This window comes from Mesoplodon mirus (genome assembly GCF_964341445.2).
Source record: "Mesoplodon mirus genome assembly, chromosome: 1".
Lineage (NCBI taxonomy): Eukaryota > Metazoa > Chordata > Mammalia > Artiodactyla > Ziphiidae > Mesoplodon > Mesoplodon mirus.
The window spans coordinates 195,213,476-195,226,303 of record NC_138976.1 but is presented as its reverse complement, the minus strand read 5'-3'; the positions used below and the strand labels follow the sequence as shown (position 1 = coordinate 195,226,303).

General features: G+C 38.8%; 1 protein-coding gene across 1 annotated transcript; it reads right to left on the bottom strand.

The window, feature by feature from the left end:
- Nucleotides 1–450: 450 nt before the first annotated feature.
- LOC309801851 (E3 ubiquitin-protein ligase RLIM-like) lies at nt 451–12,064 on the bottom strand (the record flags this gene model as incomplete). Its single annotated transcript, XM_082616902.1, has 3 exons — nt 451–2,045; nt 3,378–3,621; nt 11,975–12,064. The coding sequence occupies 3 exons, from the start codon at nt 12,062–12,064 to the stop codon at nt 451–453; spliced, it is 1,929 nt and encodes a 642-aa protein (XP_082473028.1).
- Between the last annotated feature and the right edge of the window lie 764 nt (nt 12,065–12,828).

The window sequence follows — 12,828 nt, the reverse complement described above, 5'->3', positions numbered from 1 at the left end:
TAGTGTTAGGGAGGTGGGATAAACTGCTGTGGAGAGAGATAGGAAGAGAAGGGTTTCAAAGCTTTTTATGGCATTCTAGGAATGTAACATGACTTCTTTATGTGAATGACTCTAATGTAGTCTTAAATGGCTTCTTAAATATTGATATTTGGTTGGGTTTCTGTTTCTTTGCATGCACAACCAGGATTGAACAGGGCTAAGAGATGTCTGGGATTTACATGACGAGATAATACTACTAGGATCTATCTAGATTCATTATATCATATTAAGACATTTCTCCCATGGAATCAGGAATATCTCAACCCAGTGCACATGCTAAGTTTTTATTGAAATTCAGTGAACTGCTATGGTGTGAAATTAATTTTTATTGACAGTCCCCTGCGTCGGCAGGCCGACTCTCAAGCCCTGCGCCACCAGGGAAGCCCTATAACACTTTATATAGCTGAGAATTCATCGATCAGGATTTTCACTCTCATTGGAATCCACTACTTGCCTACGACAAATCGGACACGTAGAGTTCTCAGAGAGCCAGCGATCAATGCAGTGAATGTGATATTCATGGGAGCAAGGTAGTATGCGAAGCTTGCTGTTTTCTGTGTACTCTGTAAGGCAAATGCTACAGGCTTTTAGTGCATCATTTTCACCAAAAGATCTTACAGCCAAGCTGTCAATCTGTGCTTTGGTGAGTCCTGTAGTTTGCAGATTATGGGAGGACCCAGAGTCACTTTCATCAGATATTATTAGGCTAATTTGTCTAACCCCTGGGCTGGTCTCTGATGATAAGTTTGTTTCTTCAATGCCTTCAAACATCAGTGAGCTAATTCCTGAATTTTCATCACTTGAGCTGGAACCAGAAATAGGACTAGAACTGGAACTAGACGTACAATTGGGGCTTGAATGCCAACTCAGTGTGGAACTTGAATGGGTATCATAGCTAGCATTCGAATCAGAACCAAATGTACCACTACTACTACCATTAGGTGACTCTAGCCATTCCATGTTTTGACTTGGAGGTGAGACACTATGCTCTAAATTACTGTCACTGTCCATAAGGTTATTTGAGTTACTAAATTCTGTCATTGTCTGCCTTAACGTGCTCTGAATTGGAACAGATGATGTATCATTTAAGCTAGTATTTAACATTCTGCAAACGGGATTTCTAATGGTATTGACATAAGCTCTCACACCTGCCTGCTCAGAATGTGAATACATATGCCTCAGTCCTCGTTCACTTTCAGAAGTGACAGTGTTGTTTGGTGTCTCAGATGTTAACTGAGTTCTACTAGCTCTGCTGTCTCTCTGAGAATATGCTCCAGAATGAACTTGTCCTACTTCAAGATTGAAGGGTATGGTTGGATATATTTCCCTCATTCCCCAAGATTCACCACTGCTGGTTGTATCTGGAGAATTTTCTCCATGAACGGCATTCCTTGTTCTAGAAGTTTCAATAAGACCGCTATTTTGCAACTCAAATCCAGTCATTTGTTGTCTCAATATTTCTTGGTGCTCAGTTCTAGAAAATCTCGCATTCTCACTTAGCAGAGGCTGCTCAAAATTCTGAGAGGGTATACTATGATTAAGTCTTTGTACAATTTCCCTAAGTGAACGTGGAGGCGACCAACTTTCAATTCTTGCTCTGGTTCTCCGATACTCTGGGCTCCTACTTCTTGCTCTTCTCTGACTTGTGGTAGGTGGGAATTCCATTAATGTTTCAGTTGTATCTTGTTCAGACATAGATGGTCTTGTAAATATTGATTCAGATTGTGGACTTTCCACTTGCCTTTGGCTGTCTTCCATATTTTCTCTTCTGGGAAGTCTTGCAGATGCTACATATTCATTCTCTGGATTTGGACTCCCATTATCAAGGTTAGCATTTATTTCTAAACTGAATATGAACTGATCACTTTTAGGATTAATTTGGCTCTCTTCTCTCCAAGATTGGTTTTCTCTTTGTCCACTTGTCATATTTTCAGTTTGTCCAGAACAGTTAAGCCAGTCTATTAGAGAGTCACCACTAGACACGTCATCTGAAGAGTCTCCTCTGTCTGTTAACAAAAAAAAATGGGGAGGGTGTATAAAAGAACTACCAAAATTAGAACCATCATAAAATAGCACTCTGAAACTTTGTTTCAAAAACAAACAAAAAATGAGAACTTAAATACTCAGGTGTTTTCAACTGATTTCACATTTATAGAGTTAATATTTTATAAACTGCACTGTGTAGATTTATAAGTAAAGGTAGAAAAGTTTCGATTCCATCCAAAAAGAGTGAGCTAATCCTAGATAACCTTAGAGAATTTTTTAAAAAGGGAATCCGGAGGAAGTCTATGTTTCAGTATTTCATCATATACACAGCCCTGTGTACCACTGTCGGAGGAATATCAAGAGACTTTTTTTTCAGTCCACTGTCAAAACACTAATGCAATTAAACAAGGTAAACACCAGTTAAGGTACAATGCTAGTAGTTTAGTTCAATTTACATTATTGTCTAATTTTCATTAGTCTCCAACATGACTACTTGTAGGCTCTTCACTTATGTGCTTTTGATAATAGATAAGCTGTTTTAAAATATAAGGTTATTGCCCAAACATAAACAAGTTTTATAGGTTTAAAAGTGTTTGCATTTTGAATACTTCTTAATGTTATCAAGATTTTTAATTGACATTAAATTGAAGGTCAGATCAAATGAATAGACTGAACCTAGCATGCTACATATAAGACCATATTCAAGAGCCAAAGTATTATAGTATCCTCTTCATTAGACAGCAAAATCCTCTACTTCACACTGGGAAGGAGGACACCAGACCTGAGGTCCGAGCTGGGTTTCTCAGCCTTAGCACTACTGACATTTTGGTGCTGGACAATTCTTTGTTTTGGGGAGCTATCCTGTGCATTGTGGGATCTTTGGCAGCATCCCTGGCCTCTGCCTACTAGATGCTAGTAACACCCATGCCTCCCCTGTGACAGCCAAAAATATCTCTAGCCATTGTCAAATGTCCCCAGGTGTTGAAGAGAGCACAATTGTCCCCAGTGGAGAATATTTCTGTTTGCTTTTTTTACATGTCTATGTAGAAAAAATAATTCAGGAAGTAGGAGGGACTTTCAGTTGAGGTAGAAAACCAAGAAAAATACAAATAGGCTACTTTGCACTGTTTCCCAATTAAAACAACCCAAATGTGAATCAGGAAAACAAACAAACATACCTTGACATGCTCACCAAAAATCAAGTAAATGCCAGTTCTTTTTATGAGAAGTTACTTACCAAATTAATGTAAGTCACTTCTGTATAATTTACTATTTACTATTATGAAGTTACTATTTCCTATTATGAAGTTCCTTATTCATCCCATCCGATTCCCTCCAAAAGCAAAATATACCTGTATTTTCATCTGAGTCTTGTGGGGCGTTTCCTTTAATTAGCTGAAGTCTTCTCAGCAACTCTTCTTCCGTACTTTCACCTGGAATGCCTAGAAGATTGTTGTCTCTCATAAGTTCGTAATCTTCTTCACTCAGATTATTTACGAACCTGGAGAAATCTTCTTCCCGAACCAATCGGTCCGTTTGACTTATGTGTTGGGCCGAAACTCCATCTCCTTCATCGTTGGAATCCGAGTTTTCCACCTTAATAAACAAGTGGAAAATTATCTGAAATTCACGACGTGGTGTTGAAATTCACCAATGGTCGTTTCGTTTTCTTCGCTTTCTACTTCCTGCCAGAGTGTCCGGTTCCGACTCAGTCGGATGACCCTCCGCACAGATTCCTCCCTTCTCCCTTCCCGACTCAGTTCTGTGGCCCCTGGTGACGCAAGAGTTGGGAGCCGCCTCTAGCCCAGAACTTGCTAGACGTTGCCTAGGCACCCATTATCTTCCCCGCTGTTACCGAGTAGGGACTGGATTCAGGTTAGGTTTCATTTCATTCAAAACCAGCCAATGTTACTGAGGGTTTATAGTGTACCAAGCACCGTGCTTCACCTCGTTTCACCCACAGGAGCCTATTCTCAGGTTTTCAGGCTCTGATATGCTCTATTTATTCGTTACAATCCATATGACTGCCTTCTTCAAAATGCCATGCCAAAGTCAGCCTAGTTCAATGCAGCAATTCTCGTTTTCAGGTGCCCAGGGACCTCCGCCTTTTCTCCTCATGAATTTCTCAAATCCTAGACTCTCACTAAGAAAGCCCACAATTTTTGACAATTTACCAGGGCCCTGGCTGAGTCTCTTTAGTGTGTCCTCTCCCTTTTAACTGTTAATGGCTTCATCTTGCATTATATGGTCCTTCAGTCTTGTTTCAAACAAACAAGAAACACCAAAACTTTGGCAGGCTTTTCTGCTCAGCCAGGGAATTCCTTCTCCACAAAAGCATCAGGTTCATTTTTGTCCTCCTTTCTCATAAATATTATAAATAGTACTTAAGCAAAACTAGCCAGAACATCACAGGAACTTTTAGGACAGATACATAATAGTTACTTTGTCTGCCACAGTGAGTACTGACTTTGCTGATTTTGTCGCATGTATCACCTGAAAGGCTTGGTGAAAATAAAATAACGCTCATTTGCAATGCTATCTGGAGGAGACCTCTAATTCACTCTCAGTACACAGCTTAGAAGTTGAAGGAGCTGTGTAAATTCACAGTTGTTGTTTTGTTCACGGTCCACAGCAGGCTTTCTTGTTTGTTCTAAAGGAGATGGAAGGACGGTAACTTTACTGGTGTGACAGTGAAGAATCTAAGTCTATGTCCTGCTTTTGACATTTGTTCCATGCCTCGTTTAACTTAAGCTAGAAAAATCAATCTTTCCCCTCTGAATCAAATCTCAGCAAGACTTTGGATGAGAACAGAATCCCCTAGACTACCCTGCCTCCTTTATGGACTTCTGAGTGTATTTGTTATCTTTTACTGAAGTTATTCTTTTCACAGGGGAACTCTGTTGTAAACTTGTTTGCTGTGCCTCAATCAAAACTAGCAGTATTATGAAAATTCAGCGTGATTTGTACTCTTGATGCAGGAAACCCTAACAATCGTTAGTGTTCTTGAGAGTGATTGATTCAGTTTAATTCAATTCAATCAATTCAAGTGTCAAGTATGTTTAGCGTTTGTTAAATGTCAGTCATATTATCGGATATTAAGATACAAAGATGAGTATATTTAAGAATCTGTTGTCATTAGAGTATAACAAACAATTGAGCTACACAGAGGTAAAATTACAGTTTTGAGGAGAAAGTGATTTGAGTGAGAGAGAAAATCGGTTTCACTGCATTTGGGTTTAAAGGATGAATAGGAGTTTTCTAAGTGAATGAAAGGGGGAAATATTTTCAAAAGTGAGAACAGCAACTACTGACACTCGTAAAACAACAAGGATAGTAGATTTTAATTACTAAAAAAAGACATTAGTTAAATTGGCAGAGCAAGGCCAAAAAATGGAGACCTTTATGACATGTTTAGAAGTTGGACTTTATCATTAGTGCAATGGAAAGATGTTGAAGTCTTTAGACAGTTGATGGTCAAATTTGCAATTTAGAAATAATATTGATAGTAGTGTTGAGGATGAATATGAAGGGCAACAGTTCAGATGGGAGGGTCAGAAATAGATAGAGGGCAGCCTAGGCTAGTGATGACAAGGATCTGAATCAGGGCAAAGGAATATGATTAAAATGAAGGACTTTAACAGATCTCTAGGCAGCAGAACTGATTAAACCTAGCAATATGTGGGAATAAGGGAAAAGTGGGGAGGGGGAATATATGAGGGAAAGGCAGGGGTCAGGATTACTTCTGTATTTCTGTCTTTGCTTAGTGGACAGTGGTACCAATAAGAAGTAACACCTGATTCTGAAGTTGTATGGTTTAGCTTAAGAGGGAGCATGATTGCTTATGATTAGAATAGTATGCAAGTTACCTGAAGATTCAGAAAGTCTTACAGTCTTTCCAAATTTAGGTACAGAAGCACATGAACTAATAGTCCCGGAGGTTTGATGTTCCCTGTAGTTGGCTCTCAGTGTCAATGACTCTAGATTCCTGAACTACTTGTTCCTGGTTATGTCCCAGTTCTGGTGCAAGTAACAGGGTATAGGGATCATCATCCCAGAGACCTACTTATTGACCTTGATTATTTAAATAGAAGCCACCAATATAGCTGTGCTTTACACTTAGTTCTCTCATGTCTTGACTTTCCTTCTGAGTATTGCAGTGTAGGTTCAGTAGTTTTACCTTTGGATGGCAATATTGCTGCTTTGGCCTTTGTTCTATCCCTTGTCTTGATATCAGAAGTCTTCTGAAGATGTTTTTTCTTCACTTCTCATTTCAGAGATGGGAGGTGCATCAGGAAGTCCGGAGGTTGACTAGAGCATCACTCTACGTTGAGTTGGAGGGGAAGAGGTTGAAGATGGAAAACTACTTACTTTCAAACAGAGTCAAGCACTTAAAAATTTGGCCAATCCATTGTTTATGATGTGGTGAAAAAATGGGGTGTGTGTGAGCAGATTTGGCTGTTCTTTTATCCTGGTTGTAATAATGGAGTTTTGTAATCAAGAGTTTTCTTTTACTGACTCCGTCCAAGGAAGCTTCTGAACAGATTCTATGACTCAAAGGGAGACTGAAAATAAGCAAGAGATAGCATTCTCCCTGAATATGGGTAAAAGGAGTTCTGTGGCTTTAGAACTGTAAGAAATGATCAAGACATATATTCCAGATACCTATTGCAGTATAACAGACCATTCCAAAATGCAGTGGTAGATACAATAGAAACCATGCTGTTATAGTCAGGACTTTGTGAGCTAAGAATAAAGATAAAGAATACTGGGGATGGCTCATCTCTGCTCCATCATGACTGGGCCTCAGCTGTGGTGGCTTGAATGATTGGAGATAGATTAGATAACTTGACTGATGTCATATGTCTGGGGCCTTGGTTCTGGCTAAGTTTTCTTTGAGTCACATCTTTTGGTGCTGAAATGTCCAACCAAGATGGCATCTTCATTCACAAATCTGGGGCTTGAGTTGGGCTGCACAGGCTGAAAAATCTGGGGCTGGTTTTCTCTCTGTCTCTGTCTTTCTCCATGAAATTTCTCGGTGTAGTTTTGGAGTCTTAGCAACCTGGATATCTCAAAGTAGTTGAACTCTTACATAGTGAGTGGCTTCACCCAAAGTAAACATCTCAAGAGACTTGGCTGGAATCTGTAAGGCTTCCTATGAGTTAACCTCACAAGTGCAAGAACACCTTTGCTCTTGCATTCTGTTGATTGAATAAGCCACTGTATCAGCCCATATTCAAGAAGTGGGACACCACATTCTACCTTTCAATAGAGAGGTAACAAAGATTTTATGGTTATATTTAATGTACTATAGCACATGATGAAAAAAATCTTATAATGATGACTTTTCAGTTGAAGTGGAAATTAATCTCTCCCTCTGTTTTCTGAATTGCATTATTCTCTGGGTAAAAATAAAAAAAAGGGAGGACATAAAATCTGAAGTTCTTTGCATTCAGCCTGATTTTAAAGATACCCGATTAAGGATCTTTTTATTATGTAATAGTTTTCCCACATCAGAGACCATTGGTAATATTAAGAGCTATTTACTGAGCAACTGTAATTGCTAGACACTCTGCTTGTGTTTTAACTTATTTGATCTCAAGCCCCATGCAAGATAGGTATTACTATTCTCAGAGATAAAGGCATTGAGGCTGATGCAAATTAAGTGATTTTCTCAAAGTTACAGTAATAGATAATATGTTTAGATTCAAACAAGGTCTATAGGATGACTCTCCCTGTTTCGCTCTACTCCGCTATGTTTAATGAAAACACAATTTTAGACATCATTACACAAACGTAGTAAAATCTCAGTTAAATGAGATGTTTGAATCATGTTTGATCATTTTCGTGTGCCATTTCAATTCTGCTTTGGAGTTAGTCTAGAATATCTTCGTTTTAACTTAATAAAGAGTAATTTTAAATCAAGAAGTAAACATAATTAAAGCTTGATAAGATATTTCATATTTATGTCTTTTTCTTTCCTACCAGAAGGATGGGTTAAAAGCTTAAAAGCATTGATGCAGAAAAATGAATATAAATATGCATGTCTCATGGAATCTACTGGAATTGGTTCTTTGACACAAATACTTGTTTTGAATCTAAACAAGAAATTCTTGTTAATTGAAATCACACCCTTTCCACTTACATAGGCTTGACACTAGGAATTAGTTTCATCTCTTCCTTATTCTTACCTCTAATTATGGAAATAAAAATGTATTTATTTAGCAAGGTCTCATCCCTCTTATGATTTCCTTTCTTCCTGGTTCCGCTCAGATTTAGACTTGTTTTTTTTTTTTTTTTTTTTTTTTGCGGTACATGGACCTCTCACTGTTGTGGCCTCTCCCACTGCGGAGCACAGGCTCCAGACGTGCAGGCTCAGCGGCCATGGCTCACAGGCCCAGCCGCTCCACAGCATGTGGGATCTTCCCAGACCGGGGTACGAACCCATGTCCCCTGCATCGGCAGGCGGACTCTCAACCACTGCGCCACCAGGGAAGCCCAGATTTAGACTTTTGATAGCTTTTCTATTAGTGCCGTGTCAGTGGTTAGTTTGCTTCTATGCTTTCTCTAGTTTTGAGCCATTTTACACACTTTCTCTGAGGCATGCTCCAGGTCTGTTATTCACAAGCAAGTTAGTTCATATTTCCGCACATTTCTTTATTTGTAAAGTCTTACCTCCTAGATTATTGTAATAAATAAATAAACTTACATATACATAAATAATATTCTGTTTGTTTGAAAAGCACTCTGACTTTTTGTGAAAGAGACTCACTTCCCAATTTTACAGCATTAATCTGAGGAACAGGGGCCTGCTGGAATACTCCCCAGGGACAGAGGCTGGCGGGTGCCATCTTCCTGCTCTCTCTCTGCCTTGATAAAACTGAAAGGTGCCTTCTTTTTTCCCCTTTTTCCTTTCCTGCAGGTGACAACTTTGTGCTCCAGCCAGCTGGCACCTTCTTCCCTGCTCTTCCTCTGTCTTGCTATATATATATATTTTCTTCTTCTTTTTCTTTTTTTCTTTTCCCTCTTTCCCTTTATTCAAATGGTGTCATCTTTGCACTCTTCCCACCGCCTCACTCAGGCAGTAAGCATCATCTTCACACTTTCCTTTTGATGTGCTCCAGAGACCCAGAATCTCCAAGACAGGAGATCCCATTTTTGTGGTCTCCACTCAGGGGATGCTCCTTGATCGCCTGGCTCTGGAGGCCAGGAGGGATTTCTTTTCTGGGTCCCATGGGACTGTAACAATTGGAGAGACAGTTCTTGGTAGGATACCACCCCCAGGATGTACCACTACACATCAGACTGAGACACAGCCCCAGCCTTTACATGAAAAAAGCCTATTTGCTAGTAGGGACAAGACTTAAGAGCAGACTTCAGGTTCAGCACACATCTAGAGGCTACGGATGTGCTCTCGGGGAAGGTAGGCTGGGGGTGTCATCTCTCCACCCTCACTCTGCCTTACTACAGTTCACTGGTATCTCCCAGAATGGAGCTTGTACACTTATCTGAAGCACTGTTTTCTTGTGACTGCTCCCCGGGGAACACCTTCAGATTGCTTGCTTCTGGGGCGCAGCAGGGCTTACACTTGCAATCTCACAAGGCTAAATATATTTGCATTCTTTAAAAGCTGTTACCAAATTTTCTGGCTTCCTATCAACCTGAATCTAGGTACTGCCTGAGATCCTCCACTTTGGGTTGCTCATTTGTCTTGGCACACCCTCAACTGCTGGGATGGTGTGCCAGGTCTATTAAAAATAAACTGCTTAGACAATCACAAAGATTTGAGAGGCAACCAAGAGTAGACAGGGTTAAATGACAAGGTTCATCTGTCACACAGCTCTTCAAGACTGGGAGATGTGGCTATTTCACTTAATGCATAGAAACCAACACAGAGAGTCAAGCAAAATGAAGAAAGAGAGGACTATACTCCAAAAAAAGAACAAAATAAAACCTCAGGGAAAAATCTTAATGAAATGAACATAAGTAATTTACTTGATAAAGAGTTCAAAGTTATGGTCATAAAAATGCTCACTGAACTCAGAAGGAAAATGGATGAAAACAGTGAGAACTTCAACGAAGAAACAGAAGATATAAGAAAGTTCCAAATAGAAGTCACAGAACTGGAGAATGCAATAATTGAACTTAGAAATACAGTAGATGAAGCACAAGAAAGAATAGGTGAACTCAAAGACAGGTCAGAGGAACTCATCCAATCAGAGAATAAGGAAGAAAAAAGAATGAAAATAATGAATATAGCTTAAGGGATTTATGGCACATCAAATGGCATAACATTCACCTTATAGGAACTCCAGAAGGAGAAGAGAAAAGGGGGCAGAAAACATTTGTAGAAATAATATCTGAAAACTTTTCCTAACCTGGGGAAAGAAACAGACATCCAGATACAGGAAGCCCAGAGAGCTCCAAAGCAGGTCAACCTAAAGAGATCCATACCAAGAAATATTAAAATTAAAATGTCAACGTTAAAGATAACAAGGGAATCTTAAAATCACCAAGAGAAATACAACTTGTTATATAACTTGTTATATACAACTTGTTATATAACTACATCAACCTAAAAAGCTTCTACACAGAACAATAAACAATCAACAAAATGAAAGGGCGAGCTACAGAATGGGAGAAAATATTTGCACATCATGTATGTGATAAGGTCTTAATATCCAAAATATATGAGGAACTCATACAATGGCTATATAGATAGATAGATAGATAGATAGATAGATAGATAGATATAGATTCTCAAACAATTCAATTAAAACTTGGGCAGAAGAATTGAATAAAATTTTTTCCAATGAAGACATCCAAATCACCAACAGGTTCATGAAAAGATGCTCTACATCACTAATCACCAGGGAAATGCAAATCAAAACTACAACGAGATATCACCTCAAAGAGACTAAGAGGTAACAAATGTTGACAAGGATGCAGAAAAGGAAACCCTTGTGCACTGTTGGTGGGAATGTAAATTGGTACAGCCGCTATGGTAAACAATATGGAGTCTCCTCAAAAAATTAAAAAGAAAACTACCATACATTAGCAATCCTGCTTTGGGTGTATATATATCCAAAGAAAATGAAATCACTATTTCAAAGAGATATCTGCACTCACACGTTCATTGCAGCATTATTCACAATTGCCGAGAAATGGAAACAACCAAAGTGTCCATACATGGGTAAATGGATATAGAAGATTTGGTACGTACATAGATGGAATATTATTCAGCCAAGAAAAAGAAGAAAATCCTGCCACTTGCAACAACATTTATGGATCCTTGGCGCATTATGATGAGTGAAATAAGTCAGAGAGAGAAAAATAAATACTGCATGATGTAACTAAATTGTAGACTCTAAAACAGCCAAACCCAGAGAAACAGAGAATAGAATGGTTGTTGCCAGGGGTTGGGGTTGGGGGAAATGGGGAGATGTTGACCAAAGGGTAAAATATCCAGTTAGCACATGAATTTCTGGGAATCTAATCTACAGCATGGTGACTGAGGTTAACAGAACTGTATTATATACTTTAAAGTTGCTAAGAGAGTAGATCTTACATGTTCTCACCGAAAAAATAATGTTATTTATGCGAGGTAACGGAGTTGTGTTAACTAGCTCCGCTGTGGTAATCATTTCACAACATGTAACATACCAACAGGTTGTACACCTTAAACTTACACAATGCTATATGTCAATTACATCTCAATAAAGTTAGAAAAATACAGAAAACAGACTGTTGCACAACATTCACGCAAAAATACTAGTTTTGGGCTGCTTTTTCTTGAATTTAGTCATTGTTCCTTCTTGAATCTGTTTTGTATCACATGATAGCAGACTCATACATGCAGCTTACTTCTGATCAGGCGCAGCCAAAAAGAAGCAACTGATGGTATATGGGAGTTTAGGGATAAGCTACGAGATTTCTCCCTTTCTTCCTCTACTTTGTGAAGATTCTCCAGCAGCAACTTTGTAACTTCCATGGCTCCAACTCCAATGAGACAGAACTGGTATGGTCTGACATTGATGATCATTTAACCTGGCCCTGGACTCCTTTACAACCCTCTGCTTAACTCTGCCTTTCCAGCATAGGGGTAAAAGTAAATTCCTGTTCCTACTAATCACTCCATTATCTAGGTGGCCCTTCTTTACTTCTCAGAAGTTTCATCACTGGTGTTCTTAATACCCTGTATTAAATTTATTTGCAAAGACTTGAAACAATTTCTATTTTATGTGTTATGGGCAAATACAGTATAATAAAATTTCCAAATATTAAAAAAAAATTAGAAGAGACATGAAATCTCAAAATGGGGAAATGTTAGCCACGTTTAGGAAGAAAATGTACTAATATTATTGGAGGAGAGAATTCAGGATTTGGAAGAGAACACTAATGAGTTTGGAAGGTATAAGACTGTGGAGAAGTTTGAATGGTGGGCTTCATGCCACCGGAAATAGGGAGTGATTCAAAGTTTTATAAAGATTGTGCTCACTTCAGCAGCACATATACAAAGTTTTATAAGATTAATCTGAAAGTGGTAGGCAGTTTGGAGTATGTGATGGAGTGATGTCAAAGAAAAATTGCACCAGATGGTTAAACAGGCAAGGAGTACTTTACTCAAGATGATTCTGTAATAGGGGAGAGAGACTGAACTCCGTTCTGCTGAAACAAAAGGCATGGAAGTTTTTAGATGCCAGGATGAGCTGTAGGAAAAATAGTAGAGGATGCTGGAGAAGAGGTTGGTCAATATAATTAGACCATCTCTGTTTGCTTTGGCTCTTATCAAAGTTAGGCTCCTAT